Genomic DNA, 18,196 nt, shown 5'->3' with positions numbered 1-18,196 from the left:
CACAAAAAAGTCCGTTAATTAAGCACTTACTGTCGTGTATTCATAAAGATTGGTGTGAAATGGCTCAATTAATTAAATCTATAGTTTCTCAGTGAAATAACTGTAATTACCAAGTAGTTGTAGAGTTCCCACACTCACTGAGCAATTTAGGTAGCTTTACCGAATTGAAATGGCAGCGATACGTTTATTTTGTACTTTACGGTATAATAACATGTTTTAAAGTAAGCACTTTCCAAATTAGTAATTTATTATACTGTGTTTTAACTTTTAATTCAAAGTAAGTTATTATTCTATTATTTGTCTATTATTGTCACTTATTACTTACTTAACTAATTGTATCAATATAATTTAATGTAATTTTTCAAGGAACATTTATTAAAGATAAGATATAAAAAACATATCCGGACTACGTAGAGTCAAGTTAGTGTTGTAATATGAACTACCTATAGGATAATAATAGTATTAACATTACTCAAAAAGTCTTGCAATAATAAAAAGAAACTAATTATTGAGAGCTGTCAAATTATCATTACAAAATACACTAATAATAATCATCATTCATTATCATATCTACTTTGGCCAAGATTTGCGTTAGATTGATGTTATAAATCAAATGCCTTTATGAATAGGTAATAAGTGGTGTAATTTGGGCGCAATTGTTTCGACACAAAAGATTCATCTCTAGAAATAAGTGTAGAAGCCGTAATTGTAGTAGGCCTTAGTTATTATCTTATGAGTAGACAAAAGATGTGGAAACAAGGTCATCTATCTCTAAAAATGATAAAAACACTGAAACTTTTATAAGATAAAAATGTTGTTTATATTGTTTGCAACGCTGCAGATATCATTCGTTGGTGTTTCTATATCGCATTCCTCATACTCATCTATCATCCTTTCAGAGAGACAAGATACAAACTAAAAATACTCCTAGGAAAAATGTGTTTACATGAAAAGTGCATTTGGCTAACAAACACGCGGCTCTATTAAAACACGTTCATAAAATAACGCCCAAAAGTATAACCATCAAGAGTAACTTTTGCGGTATTAAAATTTATCTGCACGACCACAAGCCCAGCCCGTCGTAAACATGTTCTGGCTCGTTTTTGCTCTACGAAGTCATTACTGGTCGCTACGTGTTTCCATTATATCTCGACCACAGCGTTTTTTGTTCCGCCTGATGTACGATGCATTTTTACGATAATTCTAAAACAAGTCGAACTCGGGATGGGAAACAAACAATCCCATGATAATTGCAGCAGATGAGCTCACTTTTTAATATTCTTCTCAATATTTTACGGTATTTTAAAATATGGTTCATTGTTTATGCGTGAACACTTTTTGTTCGTTAATCCCCACTCGGTTATTAATGCATTTTCAAAAAGCGAAAAAATGTAGCAACAAACAATACGTAATAATAGTGTTGATAAAATAGAGCTGCAGAATATTGAATAAGCCAGTGCACCATGAAGGTATAATTGTTTCGGACCACTTCAATCAGCCGTGCTAACAAGCTTTTTTATATTTATTCCAATGAAGCAAATTTGTTACATCATTCTAAACAGAGTTTTGTTTTTCATATGTAAGTTTAAAATGAAATGCCTGCTCTTGCATAAAATAAATGTACATTATTGAACGAAAATTATGAGATAATATTTTTTTGAAGCTGTATCAAGTACGTACCTCTAGGTCTAAGTGCCCTTACGCACTAGCGGTTAACCGCGGGGGCGGCTAACCGCGCGGTTATCCGCTTTCTTATTTTAATATGCAACCGCTTATGATTGTACGCACTAATTATAAAAGCGGTTGCATATTAAAATGGGAAAGCGGCTAACCGCGCGGTTAGCCGCCCCCGCGGTTAACCGCTAGTGCGTAAGGGCACTAAGTTTGATGTTTTACACGCATAAAAGCATATCGATACGGTCTAACGGAAGATGACGTCAGATCGTCTTTTCGTTTTGCCTAATAGGAAAATATTGTCCATGTAGATTATCAACTGATTTACAAGAGCCATTGGGACATTTAAATAAAATAAAAATAAATAAAATATACTTTATTGAATTTTTTGAGTACATTAATGGACAACTAAGATCTGTTACGCAAAGGAAAAAAATTGTACAAAAGTTACATTAAGATATTGAATACAAAGAAAAGATTACATTTAATTGTAGTTAGTAGTCTTTAAAACATGTTTCTGTAAGCTTGTATTAGTAAACAATTTCATTCAAAAGTAAAAGAACCTAATGACTTGAATAGTATTTACATTTATTATTTCTATTTATAGCAAGTTATCTAAATAATTCACCATCGCGAATAAAAAGCCATGAATAATACTCTCTATACCACAATTTGTATTGAAATTGTGGTATAGAGAGTTATTCATGGCTTTTTCAAAACAAGTTATATTTGTGTAATTGTATAATACATCTTGACACAATATTTAAGTAAAGAAAAACAGACGCACGGCAATACACAGCATGCACTCGTATCTTTCACGTAATGAGTCTCGTAATTAGTTGCACTACTCCAGTCTTTCTTGTTAAAGTAAAACAGTACATTAATTTTGTTTCTCAGAGCATGTATGCACTCGTATACGATTCTCATGAGGTACACTTCAAGCAATACGTCGACAAATTATTAAACAGAGGAAATTAAAAAAAAATTAGGATATGAATCATGGTTCATATTTTAACATTCGAATAAAATTACTTTACATTTCTAAAGTAATAATAACTACGTGTAACTTTAAAAATCAAACAACATTGTCGTTAACATATTCGAAATATTTTAATAGCTTAAATTCGTGCGATTTTCGGGTCTATTGTATAATTAAAATCAACACACCTTAATCAGAATCACATCCACCGCAGAAGTTTAATACACATAATCACTATTATAAGGTCCTGGGGCTATGTCGTACAATGAATATAACAAGATAGTAAGACGTTAATTAAACCCAGAGGAGCTTATAAATCACGCTCAGCAAACTTATTGGAAACTTGACAAATACGGGCGAGGACTGACCTAATTTTTATAACCTGCAATGCAGCAAGCCTACACTGAATCTTGTACGTACATATTGCATTGTATTCAAATAATTGTCTATTTTATTGCTCATATCATTTCATACGCAATGGTAACCACTTGGGTTATAGTGGCGATAGAAACTGAAAGGGACCTAGAGAGCAGGAAGAAAAAGCTGAATCAGGCCAAGGTTCACTTGTGGTTCTAAACCAGCCTCAGACGGTGATTTTTTTTTATGTTATCAGATAGCAAACGAGCAGACGTGTCGCCTGGTGTTAAGCGATACACGCCGTCCATAAACATCCACTCCACTGGGAAATGGATGTGTTTCTGTCCATAAAAAGGAAAGAGAGGGATATCGTAGGAATTAATTAGGCTTGGCTTGCTGCCGGTTTTTTAGATACTTAAAGGCATGGACCCAATAAATAAAGGTATACTTTTTAAAGGATTCCATGTTATAAGAGTTCGGGAATACCGTTGGTGGAAGGTCGTTCCAAAGCTTTACAGTTCGTGGCAGAAAGATGATGATGAAAAACGGAACAATTTGGTACTAAACTAATCCGAAATGCTAATCCGAAATACTACGATTAAGTTGGTACTTAATCGTAGTATTTCGGATTAGCATTTTATCTGTTGGTCTGTCGTGCGTATAATCCAAATTAATAAAATCAAACTTTGCCATCTGCCTGTCTTGCTGTTTATTCGTACAACAGAACTCAATTAGAGAATTGCATGAATTATGATATCCACGTGGATCTAGCTTTTGAGATAGGTTGAGTTTATAGCGAAAATAAAGCTTATTAAATAGGGAAGAGAACTTATAGCTGGTTTATAAATAAACTTTTATTCAATTGCATATTTCACAAGCTTTTATTGAATGCACTTAACATTCAAGTGTCTATTATACCGATCCTCGAGTTATCAATTTTTAAAGACTCGTCTACTGCAAACTAAATTTAGCTTAAAGGCAATTTTACTGGTGAGGCAATTTTACTTTATTTTATAATTTTAGAGAAGTGAGTTACTAGTATTAACGCGAAAGCGTAGAAGGGAGGAATCCCAGGTTCCATTACCATTGAAGACTTACAATTATTAAGGAACTTGTTCACGTTTAACGAATTTTGATCATCTAGTTGACGGTATAAGTAGTACATCAATCAGTGGAACAGACATGAAGTGCATCATGTCTCACATACACCAACAACGGCCACGGTACAAAACTACAAAGAACTGGTTACATTGTCACAAATAAAAAGTTTTATTAAAAAATTTGTTTCCCTAAGTATACAAATGAGCACAGAAGAGAATATTCACGACCGTTATTTCTTAAATATAAACCATTTTGAATAACAAATTAGTCTCCAATATTACGGTATTACACTTCCAAACTATCGTTTAAAGTTTAAGTGTACCGAAAAGTGATTAAAATAATTTATGTATCGAGTAACTATTCCAAATTGTATACATATACATAATTAGAACTATTAGACGGGATAATAATTATTGTTGTAACATGTATAATAATAATTGTTCTACTATAATATTCTAATTATCAACTTAAATGAAGTTTATAAAACAATAGACAAGGTGTTCACCTATATCCTATAGCCTATATCGTACAACATACGAGAATAAAAAAAACCATTAGTTAAACCAACCAGCTAAATGCGTCTAAAGTGCAATTTATTTAAAAGTAAAATTGATAGGACTTCACACTAATTAATCACATATATTTAATGCAACGCCGTAAATATCCTCAAGCCTGTTTCATTTCTTATTGCCATCTTTAGAAAAAAGTTGTTTACATAATGATTAAAGATAGCAGATATTTTCACACGGCAGTAAGAACGTGACATACAAAGTGACCTTACCACTATTTACATGTCGTTGACTCGAGTACATCTAGTAATAGAATAGACGACATAACTGCATGTATATTACTTATTACGAGGTTTGTTTCTAGTTTTTATCTTGTAAAAATTAATAACAAGAAAGATAAACATTTTCATATATTTATTATAGGTAGGTAAGTTTAATAAACTTACCTACCTTACTTATATTTCGATTGAAGGCTTAATAAGCCTTCAATCGAAATACGGTATCAAACATTTTAAGATGGTTACCGGGAAGAGTCAAATAGATATCAACTATTAATAAGGAAAATCCATATTTGATGTTTAAACATCAAACATTGGATTACGTAAATAAAAATATACATCATCAAAAATAAATATTACGATTTTATATTAAGCTGGCTAAGTCGGCACTTTCAGGCAGAAGATTAGTTTCTTTAAGATATTTATATTATGTCTTGATCATATCACACTAATATAGAAAGAAAGAAGAATTGAGACGTTCCAAAATTTACTATCATTACACACACACAAACAAACTCACTCCTTAATACAAATATCATGGCCCTATATAAAATTCATTTGTATTAAATCAACACAGAGCTAAACGAAACAACGTACAGTTTCTAAGTTTTCTTGAACAAATGTAGAATATTAATACTAGAATATTATATTTTGATTCTTTACATCAGAATGCAGATTTAATCTTAGTTCATTTTATAAGCTCTACGGAAAAATTGTAGAGCTTTACAAACCAATGGCTCAATAAGTTATATCTATTGGTTGATTTTTAACAGTACTGTATCATTGGTGAAATAATGTAAGTATTAAAATACATACACCATGAATATTTAACAAACTTAAAATCCATAAATTATAAATCATAAATAATTTAAATTATAAAGAGGCAAATCAAATATAGAGGTAAATAATATTTTATATCCTTTATTACACTTATGCAATATTGAAAATATCACTGAAATTTATAGGTATAAATTTAAATTCATCAATAATAATTTATTTTATTGATATTGTACTTTCTTTATACGATAATATTACACATATTTGGTACCTAAAATTTTATAATTCCTTGTAGAAAATAAAAAACACTTTGTTCTTGTCATCGAAACAACTTTTAGAGTACAGGTACCGAATAAACGAATTAAATATACTATGTTTTATATTGTATTTTTTTTTATGAAAAAGGCAATTAAATTAAATATACCTAAGACCTGTCTTTTTCCGCTAAAGGGAGTTGTAATTTTATCCAACCTTTGAAATTGTAAACTGGTGCTTGCAAATTGTTGATGTTATTATTATTTATGTAAGCGCCGGGAACCTGAACATAAATTGTACTTTACAATAATTATTAACATCCTAATACTAAAATATATAAAACTTAAAAATATGTTTCATTACAGTTGAATACACACATTAATTAATTCAATTAAAATTGCCATATCAAAATGTATTTATTACTTTACAATTTTTTTTAAAGTTTTTTATAATATGTCGCTCAAAGATTCATTTTGTATTACATATATCTTTTATTATGTCCTTTTAAATTTACCACCAACGTACATTTATTAGACGGTAGATGGTAAAAACTCATGTTGAATCAATATTTGCAAAGTGATTCATATTTATAAGCTAGCGTAAAACGAAAGCTTTTCATTATAATTTTAAACTCAAGCGTCGACAGAATAGTTTGAATCTCGTGTTTAACTTGCAAAGAAGAACACGCTGAACCCAATTTAATCGAATATTTTACCTAACTGCTTTTAGCTTACATTGCTTGTTATCCTAAAGGATAAATGTACGAGCGCTGTTATATTCATAGTAATAGATCAGTGTACTTTGTGTCAAAGCCGGTAAAGCTTGCACGCGAAATGTTTTTCACTCAAATAACTACACGAGTTTGTAAGTTACTTTAACCGGCGTTTGCGGCATACGCTTTTTAACTTGCTGTGCTGTGTAAAATTTTATGTTTTTATTTATCCTGAGTAAAAGCAAATGTACATTCACTCACCACTTTTAATAAATTCCATCAAAAAGTGTTAAAATATTTACAATTTTATTTTAATGTTTCTATAAATATCTATCTATATCTACGTTATAAAAATAAAAATAACTCACCAACAAATCAATCTCTCATAGAAACAGCGTTGATAAAGTTCATAGCCATTAGCGGTAATCACGAAAAAAGCGTAGGTTCGAGCGTCCGTGACGAGCCTCCCGCGCGAGCTTTGTCGAGTAAAGGCAGCGATAGACTGACGGACGCTGCTCTTGCCTGCCCCCGGCTATCACTCCACTTTCTGTTATATCCTCTGATCTCTCCCCCGTGACAAGGCCGATTTATCACGCCGTATCTGGGCTCAGGGAATATCCTTAACACAACACACTCGGCTCTCGGCGCGCCAACACCGAATTCGAATTTCGTAAAGTCACTGACCGTATAATGCCGCGAAAAAAACAAATAAATACAAGAGCAAATTCGTTGCAATCGTTAATTTCTTATATCACGGCTGGAGACTCGAGACGGGGCATTGAACTGGCTTCCATTGATGTGTGAATTGTGTATAAGTTTGTAAACATACGCAAAGCATAACGTGTTTGACCGCTGACCGTTTACTCAATGAATGGGTGCTATATGTTTATTAAAATAATCAGCGAAAGAAAAAATTAACAACACCATGAAACCACACAGCTACAGAATGATAATTTAAAAAATAGAGTTTATACACTGTGATCCACTTTTGATGCCACTGGAATAAAAATTGCACATAATTTAATTTAATATTTCAAACGAAACGAAAGAAGAAAATGTGCACTAGCTCTCGATATTAATAACTTTAACAATCAAACTTTACTTGCATTTATTGATTAATTTAAAATTATGTCAGTAAAAGAAACTATTAATATAACACGATATAGGTATTTAAACTAGAATAAGGCAATCTATTTTTAGCGCTATGGAGATCCAAGTTTGAGGTTAACGTGTCAGGAAATGCATACGTACAGATTTTCTCCTTATGACTCATTTAACGCCTATTATAAATGCAACATTCATATGAAATGCGGTTTTCCGTTATTCACTAAAACCTTTTGTATTCTCTATATATTCAAATAGAAATTATAACAATGTGAAACACCTCGCACGGTTAATATGCGGTCACAACATTGAACTAGAAAGTTTGGAAAGTTCGGAAACATTTAAATAAAAGGGATAAACGTTCACATTAAATTAATCCTTCGTAGAAACGTCTTGTGCCACTGATTGGACGTAAAACGATGCATCATGTAGTTTTAATTAACTATTTGACCTCCAATACCAGAGTTATATTTTAACTTACATTTTGTAGAGCTATTAGCCTCTGATCTCCAAAATGTTTATTTCATTTCATAGAATACTAGCTGTGCCACGTGGTTTCACCCATGGAGGTAAACTGGTAAAGCAAGTGTTTCTTTGACTTATGCTACATCAGTGACAAATGTCATCAAAATAAGTTTAATGGTTTTCGTAAAAAAGGCACAAAAAACATATCTACATAATATATACAAACCTACATCAAATGAAATTATTCTTACGGCACTAGCACCATAGTACTTATTGCTTTACAAGTGCTCCATATTCACAATTCCAATCGATTGCAACTAAAGAGATTAACAAAACATTAAAAAAAATACTTCACCAAACTAATATATAACTAAAATCTCATACATCATATACATAATACAATGTAATTACATATTCACACACATCATCATAGATCTTCATCACAGATAATATAATAGTATCTTCATCCAACTATTTAGCTATAACCCAAATTCATAACATTTATCAAAACAAAACAAGTTCTGTTCTCGGATGTTCAATAAGGGCATGCTACACGATCACACCGATTTTACCTAACGCTTGTAAGACTAGCTTCGCCCGCGGCTTGGCACGCGAGCAACCAGGAATATACAATCGAGAACATAATAGAACTGCATACTAAATTACAGATGAATCGATTCAATAGCTTTGGGTGTAAGGCAACGAATATAATGAAACAGATTTATAATAGCAGTAGGAATAACAGCGTGCATTATCTTACGATGAAAGGAGAATGACACTATCCTGTGAATTTCAACGAAATGTAGAGTCCTAATCTGATTAAAGTTGGCGTTAAATGACATTTACATTGCGAATGCTCGATATACGCCTACAATTCTTTCCAACGTTCTGCTCATCCATTTATGTTTGTAAAATAGTTATCCCAAAAATATTTGTAGGTACTCTAAAATACTAAATGAAATAAAAGCAGTTACTGTATATTCGTGTTCACTAACTTTTAACTCTAGGGATTTGCAACTTATACTCTCTAAACCATACAATATAACACGCAGAGGCGTCAAATAAAAAACTAAAAAGTGATGTTCTCGTTCGCTTTATTTTCAGAAATCGGCTTACAAAAGTTAAAAAGAATCCTGTTCGTTTGTAGCACGACCGTAACTAATCGTCAGGACGTAGGAGTTAATGGAATTTTAAAAAGCGTACCAATGTTTGGTTTTCGTTTGACTTTCAAAGCTATATTTCTCACACAAAAAGCGTTCAGAATTGAAATAAAAAAGGTATAAAACAAAAATATGTAGTGTTAAAACGCATATATGTACTTGAATTCTGTAGGTACATTGTTGTTTATGTTTAGCCATTGTTCATTGGTCAATCCGATGACAAACGATTGTCAATTGTGCATCACTCACTATTATTAATTACTGTTACGATATATTACTTTATTTACGACGCAAGTTTAATTACAGCTTTTCAATTATTATTTCAAAATAGAATGGCATATAGATTATTTTTAATCGATAAAGAAAATGAAGCTAAATATTACCTAAATACTTATTGAAGGTATAAATATAGATTATTGATTTTTCCACCCCATTATTAGGATGCTCCAGACGCACAGCAACTCTACAGTATTTATTGAATCTGCCTTTTTTCGCAAATAATTTCTCAATAATAATAATTTTATAGATAGTACATATCTATATGTAAATTATTATAATATCATAAATTAATGTAAATCTTTATTTTTCCTGAAATAATTTCAGTGTACTGTAAACTTTATATGTATATAAGTTTAAAAGCAAATTCTGTGTGGTCGGAGAAATGAAATAGTACAGTCACATTATGTCTTCACTGATTTCATGGATAGACGCCGATGGCAAAGCGATCATGAAACATGTTGCATAATCAAAGGTAACGTCGCTCGTGACACAGGTTACGGTAATTTTAAAAAATTGCAGTCTCAAACGTACCTTTCATTCTGGCCTGATTTCCAGTGGAGCTTCCTTGTTTTGAAATAAGCATGTTACAATACAATACGTAGATTTATCTTTGTTTGTAAACAGTCCTCAACAATTCCATTATATTTTAGTTCATTAGTATTACCAAAATAGTTATTTTTACAAAAAAAAAATAATGTTCGTAGTTGATGGAATTAAAGCACGATTTATTTTCAATAATTACATAATATATAAAATCAGCCATTCCAGCCATTTCTTAAAAAGTTCAGTTCATACTTAAAATTGTATATTATCTTGTCTTAATCAGCGAATTTAAATCTCCATTCTACGGATTACTGAATATTGGTACAATATGTTTTAAAATAGTCGTCGCCATTTAGACTTAAGCTTTAATATAAGTTATTAAACCGTAAAAGATATTATGCGTGATATATAAGGAAAGAAACTAAGCATTTTTTTTAAGTACAACCATGTTTTCGGATACGTAAATCTTCAAAAACAACAATAAAAATAATAATTCATTCAGAAATAAGCTCAACATCAGGATAACTTCAACAGTCTGGATTTCTTACGTTTGATCAAATTATACCTGAAATTAGACAAAGAAATGTTTTCACGGAAGTTAAACCATTTGTAATTTCATTTTCAGTCGCAATTCTGTCGGGTATAATAAATAACATAAGGGTTGTTATAAATTTCAGTAGAAGATCTTTATGACGACATAATATCTAAGTATACTAATATTATAAAGCTGATGAGTTTGTTTGTTTGAACGCGGTAAACTCAGGAACTACAGGTCCGATTTGAAAATTATTTCGGTGTTAGATTGTCCATTTATCGAGGAAGGACCAACAAGAGCAATACGGGTACAACCGCGTGGCTAGTATCAGAATAAGATGTTATATATGAATGAATTAAATAACTGAAATATAATTTGTAGCATACTGATGCTACAAATTATATTTCAGTTATCGCTTCTAGACAGGAGAATAAGATTTTCTTTTAAGACTCAACAAACAATTTTTTTTAATTTTTTTTTTCGTTGGTAATTCTTCACTGCGTTGTAGTTTTATGTTTGAATGAAATACAATAACGTATATAAAAGTAAAAGTACAGTGATAACAACAATAATGCAAATACTCTGAAATTATTAAAAAGTAGCATTTCGTTTAAGTCTATTCTCGAACTTTAAGCTTTCTTTTTTTAAAGACACAAACAAACTTCATGAGAAGCGATTTGACTGCAATATGACAATCGGTTCAGTCGATATCAAGGTCGATATCAACATTGAAACTAATTCACTAACTTTTCAACAAAGCCATTTAATCGTCATGAACTAAAATTTCCAACGTATTTTATTAAACGCTAAAATAAAGTTTTACGAGCAAGCTTTTAGTACAATAACAGAGCTTACTTCAAAATAACGTATTGAATAATATTATATTGTTTTGGGTGTGGTTGAGAAGTGTAATTTATATAGTCCTCAAAAATATACTTTACTATATTATCAGCTAAAAAATAGGTAATATGCTAAACTTAGCTGATTAGTACAATAATATATATTTTTTGGAATTCACTTATACAAAGAATAAGAATTAAAGGCTTTTTCTATTGGGACATAATATAACTGATAGATACATTACACTTACTCAGTGATTACAGTACCATCCTAGTTACCTATGCAACGAGGAAAATAGGTTATTAAAATTTATTATACTTACTCAAATCGCTCTGCCATCGAACGATACTTGAAGAAAAGTCTGATGTATCCGCGTACTTCTTAAACTGTATCGTATCATACTGGTTTCAAAAATCATGACAACATTAACCTGTATGGTTAGTAGTCTTTACAAGTTGATACTTATCATGAGTGTGTATTGCATTAAGGGAAAATAATATGCATTGAACCGTCGCAATGCGATCAATCATGCATTGTGTATATTGAATGAATCGCTATCATGCTGCAATATTGATAATTCGCTTCAGGCTATGAAAGGCAATAGTGTCAGTTTGTATTCGGTTTGCTTGAATGTCATTTTATTTTGTTCAGTTAAAATATTAACGGATCATTTCCATGTTTTTTGTATGAACCTTTAATAATACGGATTCTGCTTGTTTCGTTTTTACACGCTTTATATTAGCTTCACCTGTATGTTTGTATGTTTGTAACCGACTTCTTTGGGCGCGATTTTGACCCACTTTAAACGGCCAGATTTCGTTCAAACTTTGTAGATTTATTGAGGACCGATGACAATACACTAATTTGATAAAATTTTCTATTTTTTAGTTCGGTTTTCTATAAAAAGCGTGTTTTTTAGTTTTTTTAAACTATTATTATTTTTTATCTTGATCCATGTTTCGTTTGTCTATATCAGAACATTTAATATCAAACTATATTTAACAGTATATTTTTTGTTTGTATATTGTTGTTATACTAACCTATGTCTTAATATATGTATAATATATGTCTACAAGGATAGACGGGGTTAATTTAATTCTGACATTAATTAAATTTGTGTGGTCATGCATAGCAGAATAATAATTAATACCGTCTTAAACTAAAATAACAAATGGGTAATAGGTACACATTTTCCCCGTCACGACTAATATGTTACAAAGTCTCGCTGACGTGAACTGTTAACTTTCAATCGTATCCAAAAAAAACTGTGACAATCCCTTTTTTACTGGAACACGTAAACCACAGTTGGAAATACGGGATTTAACCGCAAACTTTATACCGATTGGTCACTGAGTTTTTTCCCAAACGTCTAAACTTCAATAAAAATATATCGGTACCGTAACGACACGCTCCACGCTTGATTCGGATTTGAGTAATGATTGAGCACAATCTGATTTTTACAAATATTTTATTTATTTTCTATATCACAACTAATATATGCTTGCAATTATTATTGTGATGTAATAAAACATGTACCTATGTTATTTTTTGAATAGCAAATACAAAGATTTCTAAATCATGAGTTCATGTTATATTTATTTTTAGCTATTTGTTATTGACAGTATACCTATCTTTTATAACATATCCAAGTAATTTATTTTGCCTTAATTCTATGATAACTATTATTTCACGTAATAATATCTAATATCGTCCCTTCATCAGTAGAATTAAATGAAGTAATTGTCAAAAACATTTGTAACACTTGCACAAGGTATCGTTTCAACAATAAGTTATATAAAAGCACGTACGAAGAGCATCTAGATTGATTGTCTCATGAGATTAGAATACTTCGCAAGTTCACTTCTTATGTCGTAAAATATTCATAACATTCTTTCAATTTTAATGAGATTTCGGATTTACTAGCTCGATTTAAAAGGGAAAACCTTACGTGGGTAGCAATCAAGTTATTATAAATAGATGAAATGAAGATGGAAGGCTTTTGGTAACTGTAATATCAACCACAAATACGCACATAATACGAGTATGAGCCGTCTGCCTTATTTAATATAAACAACATCACTGGTATCAAAACCCAAATCTTCAACGCTCTTCCAATGTTTGGATGTCGCCTCGTGCATAGGATTCGCAAAAGTATTTCGATTTCAGTTATAAATATTTTCACAACATACCCGCCATTTTGAACAAGTTTTCAATATAATATTTATTTATTTAGTTTTGTTTTACAAACATTTTCTCACTTATTTTTACATCAAATGTGTAATATGTTTTTGTATTGCTTTTCATCAATATAATGTACTAGCTTTCCACCCGCAGCTTCGCCCGCGTTCTCAAAGAAAAACCCGTATAGTTCTCGTTCCCATGGGATTTCCGGGATAAAATCTATCCTATATCTTAGTTACCATCACATAATATGATATTCTGATTATGAGGTATAAATGGACAGCTATCATGTAGTGCAGATTTGAAGCAAATGCATAATTCAAAATCAGAGATACTTTTATTTGAAATGTTATACACTGCTGCATTGGCTACAATCAATGTATCGAGAATTTTAAATCAAAATGACAAACGTATGTATCTAGTTAAATAAAGCAGTGGAAGATGGGAGTGAGTGAATACAGACAAGAGCAAGACTAGAGCTACAGCGTTCTGTAAATACGAGGCCGTGCAACTATGAAATAAAACCGGCTTAGCATGAATTCGATTTAGAATTAAAGGTTCCGTATAATTAATTGTAGTTCAATAAATGTGTATGGTATAGAAAATAATGGAAAAATTAATTAATGTCCTGATTTTTTACTATTTGTTATTAACCGACTTCAAAAAAAAGGAGGAGGTTATCAATTCGGCCGGTATATATATTTTTTTTTTTTTTTTTTTTTTTTTTTATGTATGTACACCGATTACTCCGAGGTTTCTGAACCGATTTACGTGATTCTTTTTTTGTTCGATGCGGGATGGTGTCGAATTGGTCCCATAAAAATTTTATTCGGCTAGGCCTAGTAGTTTTTATTTTATGAGCATTTTTGTCTGTACTCGATGACTTAATTTCAATGTAGCAAGTAACTTTGATTCACTTCCCGATAACCGATTGAGCTGAAATTTTGTATACGAATGTAAATTGGATAGCGATTAAACATTATCATGACATGGAGCTGATCTGATGATGGAATCGGAAGGTGGCCATAGGAACTCAGTAATATATTGACTCAACTTTATCGAGTTTGGGCTCGTTTGATTCGTGTTGAAAAATACACTAAAAAGTATTAAATAAAAATAACTGCGTTAAAAACAACCGACTTCAAAAACGGAAAAGTAAGAAATAAAAAAGATTTGATATTATTAATTACTACATATTATTTTTATGTGCTATTTATTAAATAGGTTTGAAGTCGGTGCCAAACACTAAGCACTTAGTATTAAGCCCATGCACCGACATCAAACCTTTTTAGTAAATAGCACATAAAAATAATATGTAGTAATTAATAATATCAAATCTTTTTTATTTCTTACTTTTCCGTTTTTGAAGTCGGTTGTTTTTAACGCAGTTATTTTTATTTTAAAAACATTTTTTCCTTTATTATTATGCTTATTTGCGATATTAATGCCGACACATCAAACATACTATCTTGAGAAAGAGCACAGGGAATCATAAAAATTATCACGATATCTGTTAAGTATTCGATTTTTGATATTAACAAAATAATTATAATTTAGAATCAGAACCCAAAACGTGCTATTTTTCATAACCAATTCACATAAATTGCAGTAGCAATGTTTTCAAACATGAATTTCAATTACATTTTAATCGACGAACACAAACAATCAAATCAATATCGAGCAATCAAAGTAAAGAAACAAGAACCGGTTCCCATTTTCATTCTTAAATAATGTTAGCACATTTTAACAAAATGATTTATGAACCAAAATGTCAATCAAGGTTCATCGCAGGAGCCCATTGTCAGAGTAAATTAGGCAATGTTCGTTAGATTGCTTCGTGGAATCGGTTTGAGCAATTCGACAGGCCTATACATAAATGCAATAATTCACACAATGCTATTTGTATACATATTTTACCGATGTTCGTATTATGACAAAATAATAATATGTCTAAGGTATTTTTATGTAGGTACATTCATTCTAAAATTGGAAAGATGTGTGTGCTTATAAGTGAGAAAATGTGTGCCCTGTTAGCAAAATGTTAAGTAAAATAGGAATTAGGTACTACAATTATACGCAGTAGCTCTTCGATCTCGAATAATTTTTTTATATGCCAATATACCTGATACGCTGAAGTATGAAATACAGCAATCGCTCGTTGGGCGCAAAATTACCTCACAACGCGTCGTGGTCAAAGTAAAAGATCCAAAACGCGAAATTAATTTTTCGGTACTATTGAAATGTTAAATATTAAACGACGTGGCTGAAACCGCGGGCGGAAGCGGAGCTAGTTAGATATTAACATTCGAAACATCATCATCATAATGACTTCGATTGCAACCGATAGGCAGTTTGAGAGCATTTAATTTAAAAATGGGCCTAATGCGTTGAGTAATTCAACCTTAATATGATAAGAACATTTCATAAGCGCACACTTGTAATAAATAACTTTACTCTATTATTATTCCATATAAAGTGTACAATTTTGTATGAAAGTATTTCATACATTCAACAGCACTCAAATGTTTGCACAATGTACCGCGTCCTCCATTACTTAATGAAACGTAGAGAACTCTAAGACCCCACTTATATACTAGAGCGAAGTAACTATCTTTAACTGCGATCTCTCACAGACTTTATGATCTCTAGCAAACTTTGCCTGCATTTCTTGCGGGATAACTCAAAACGTTTGTCAAACAGTAGAAGTGGGTTTTAGTAGGGATGCCATTTGCAAGCCAAACAAATAGATATGACTCGTTACGTCATATTTTGAATACATTTCATTCGGATTGGAATTTTAACACATATTTGTTATAGCTCAAAAAATTTAATATATGTACGAAATAATCTTATTTAATTAATTAAGCTAGAACCACGGCCTTACGTGTTATCCTGACTATGAAAAACGTATGTTAGCGCGCATCCTAGCGCAGAGGATAATCTTTCTTGAAGAAAATTTTATATTAAAATATATCCAATTAGTTTATTTTTCTGTGAAAAATTCACAAACGTAGAAAATAAATATCAAATAACTCAAAAATACATTTTATGGCTACTAAGCTTTAAATAAGCCTTAGATTCGATGGAAAGGCGTGCTAAAAAACTTATAGCCGACCCGAGTCTGCTCAGCGGCAAACTCTACACTCTGGAGCACAGACGCAAAATTGCTTGCCTTTCAGTCTTCTACCGGCTTCACTTCGGTGAATGTGGGACTGAATTACACCACCTTATACCACCTTCTCCTTTCCAATACAGGACGTCGCGACGAAATACTGGTTTCCACCCCTTCGTGGTCGAGATACCCCATGTGCGCACCAAGCGCTTCGAAAACAGTTTTTTAATAAAAACCGCGAAGATGTGGAACTCCCTACCGCCATCCGTGTTTCCCGATAGATACAATTTGGATCTATTCAAGGCCAAAGTGAATGGGCTTTACCTTACTGATCAGGCATGCTAACCTGAAAGACCGCATCTTCACTTACCATCAGGTGAGATGGCGGTCAAATGCCCGAGCAGTGTGTTCAAAAAAAAATAAAAAAATATGTATGCAACGTGTAAAGAAAGCCGCGAAATAAAGTTTTATTAATATACACTTTCATAATACACGTTACACGTTCAAAATTAAGCTTCGAAATAGTGACAACCCTGAGTATACTCTCCCGAATTACATATTCAAACATCTAAGTTCAAACTGATATAAAATATACATTCTATCCTACTATCTATAAATTATGTTATAAAGTAACTAAATTATTTTATTTCATATTTATTAAGTGTACATAAGCTGAAGCTTATTGTTTTCCATAGAATAAATATAAATAAAATAGAAACACTAACGAAAACAGCTTTAGAGTTTGGATCGTCCAATCTAATCCGAAACTTCTTGCCCGATGCACTTGCTATGTAAAATATTAGATACCTTAGTTAGATACTAATTCGAAAATATATGTTAAAGTTTAATAAGACTTCCTTTAACCGAATCTTATTTTTAAACTCTTATATTTTTTAAGTAAAAGTCATTAAATGTCAGTAGATATTTGATTTTTTAAAAGACGCCGAAGACGCCTATTAGTGAAATATTTTTAGGAAATATTGATCAAAAAGAATTTATTTATTACATTTTTTCGAATTGGAAACTTTAAAAATAAAGGTAGAGGCTTTAATTTTAACTCTATTCGATACCTGCCACTATAAAAAGTCTGCATCCGATTATTGAAAATATTGAATGTAGATACATAATATTATATTCCTGTTTAAAGACCTATAGTCCAGTTTAGCAATATGTATGTAGGTACTAACAATAGAAAGCAGTTGATTTTATATTGTATAAATAATTTCTGTTTCCAATTCCGCATAACTACGGCACATTTAAATCGGTCCATCTGCTCCTTACATTATACGGGACAGATAGAAAGATAGAGGCAGACTTTTTATTCATAAAAGGCAC

General features: G+C 31.4%; 2 protein-coding genes across 2 annotated transcripts in view; one reads left to right on the top strand and one right to left on the bottom strand.

Moving 5' to 3' along the window:
• LOC123696987 (uro-adherence factor A) overlaps positions 1-7,143 on the bottom strand; it is a 34,136-nt gene extending 26,993 nt beyond the window's left edge. The window contains exon 1 of the mRNA XM_045643392.1: positions 7,011-7,143. The gene's annotated coding sequence lies outside the window, so the exon portion shown is untranslated. The remainder of the gene's footprint in view (positions 1-7,010) is intronic.
• A 9,688-nt stretch (positions 7,144-16,831) lies between these two features.
• Positions 16,832-17,206, top strand: LOC123697060. The gene has a single exon (XM_045643478.1). The coding sequence runs from the start codon at positions 16,832-16,834 to the stop codon at positions 17,204-17,206; it is 375 nt and encodes a 124-aa protein (XP_045499434.1).
• Positions 17,207-18,196: the final 990 nt, after the last annotated feature.

This window comes from Colias croceus, chromosome 13 (genome assembly GCF_905220415.1).
Source record: "Colias croceus chromosome 13, ilColCroc2.1".
In the NCBI taxonomy this organism is placed as follows: Eukaryota; Metazoa; Arthropoda; class Insecta; order Lepidoptera; family Pieridae; genus Colias; species Colias croceus.
The sequence above is the reverse complement of the archived record's forward strand: the minus strand, read 5'-3'. Positions and strand labels throughout refer to the sequence as shown.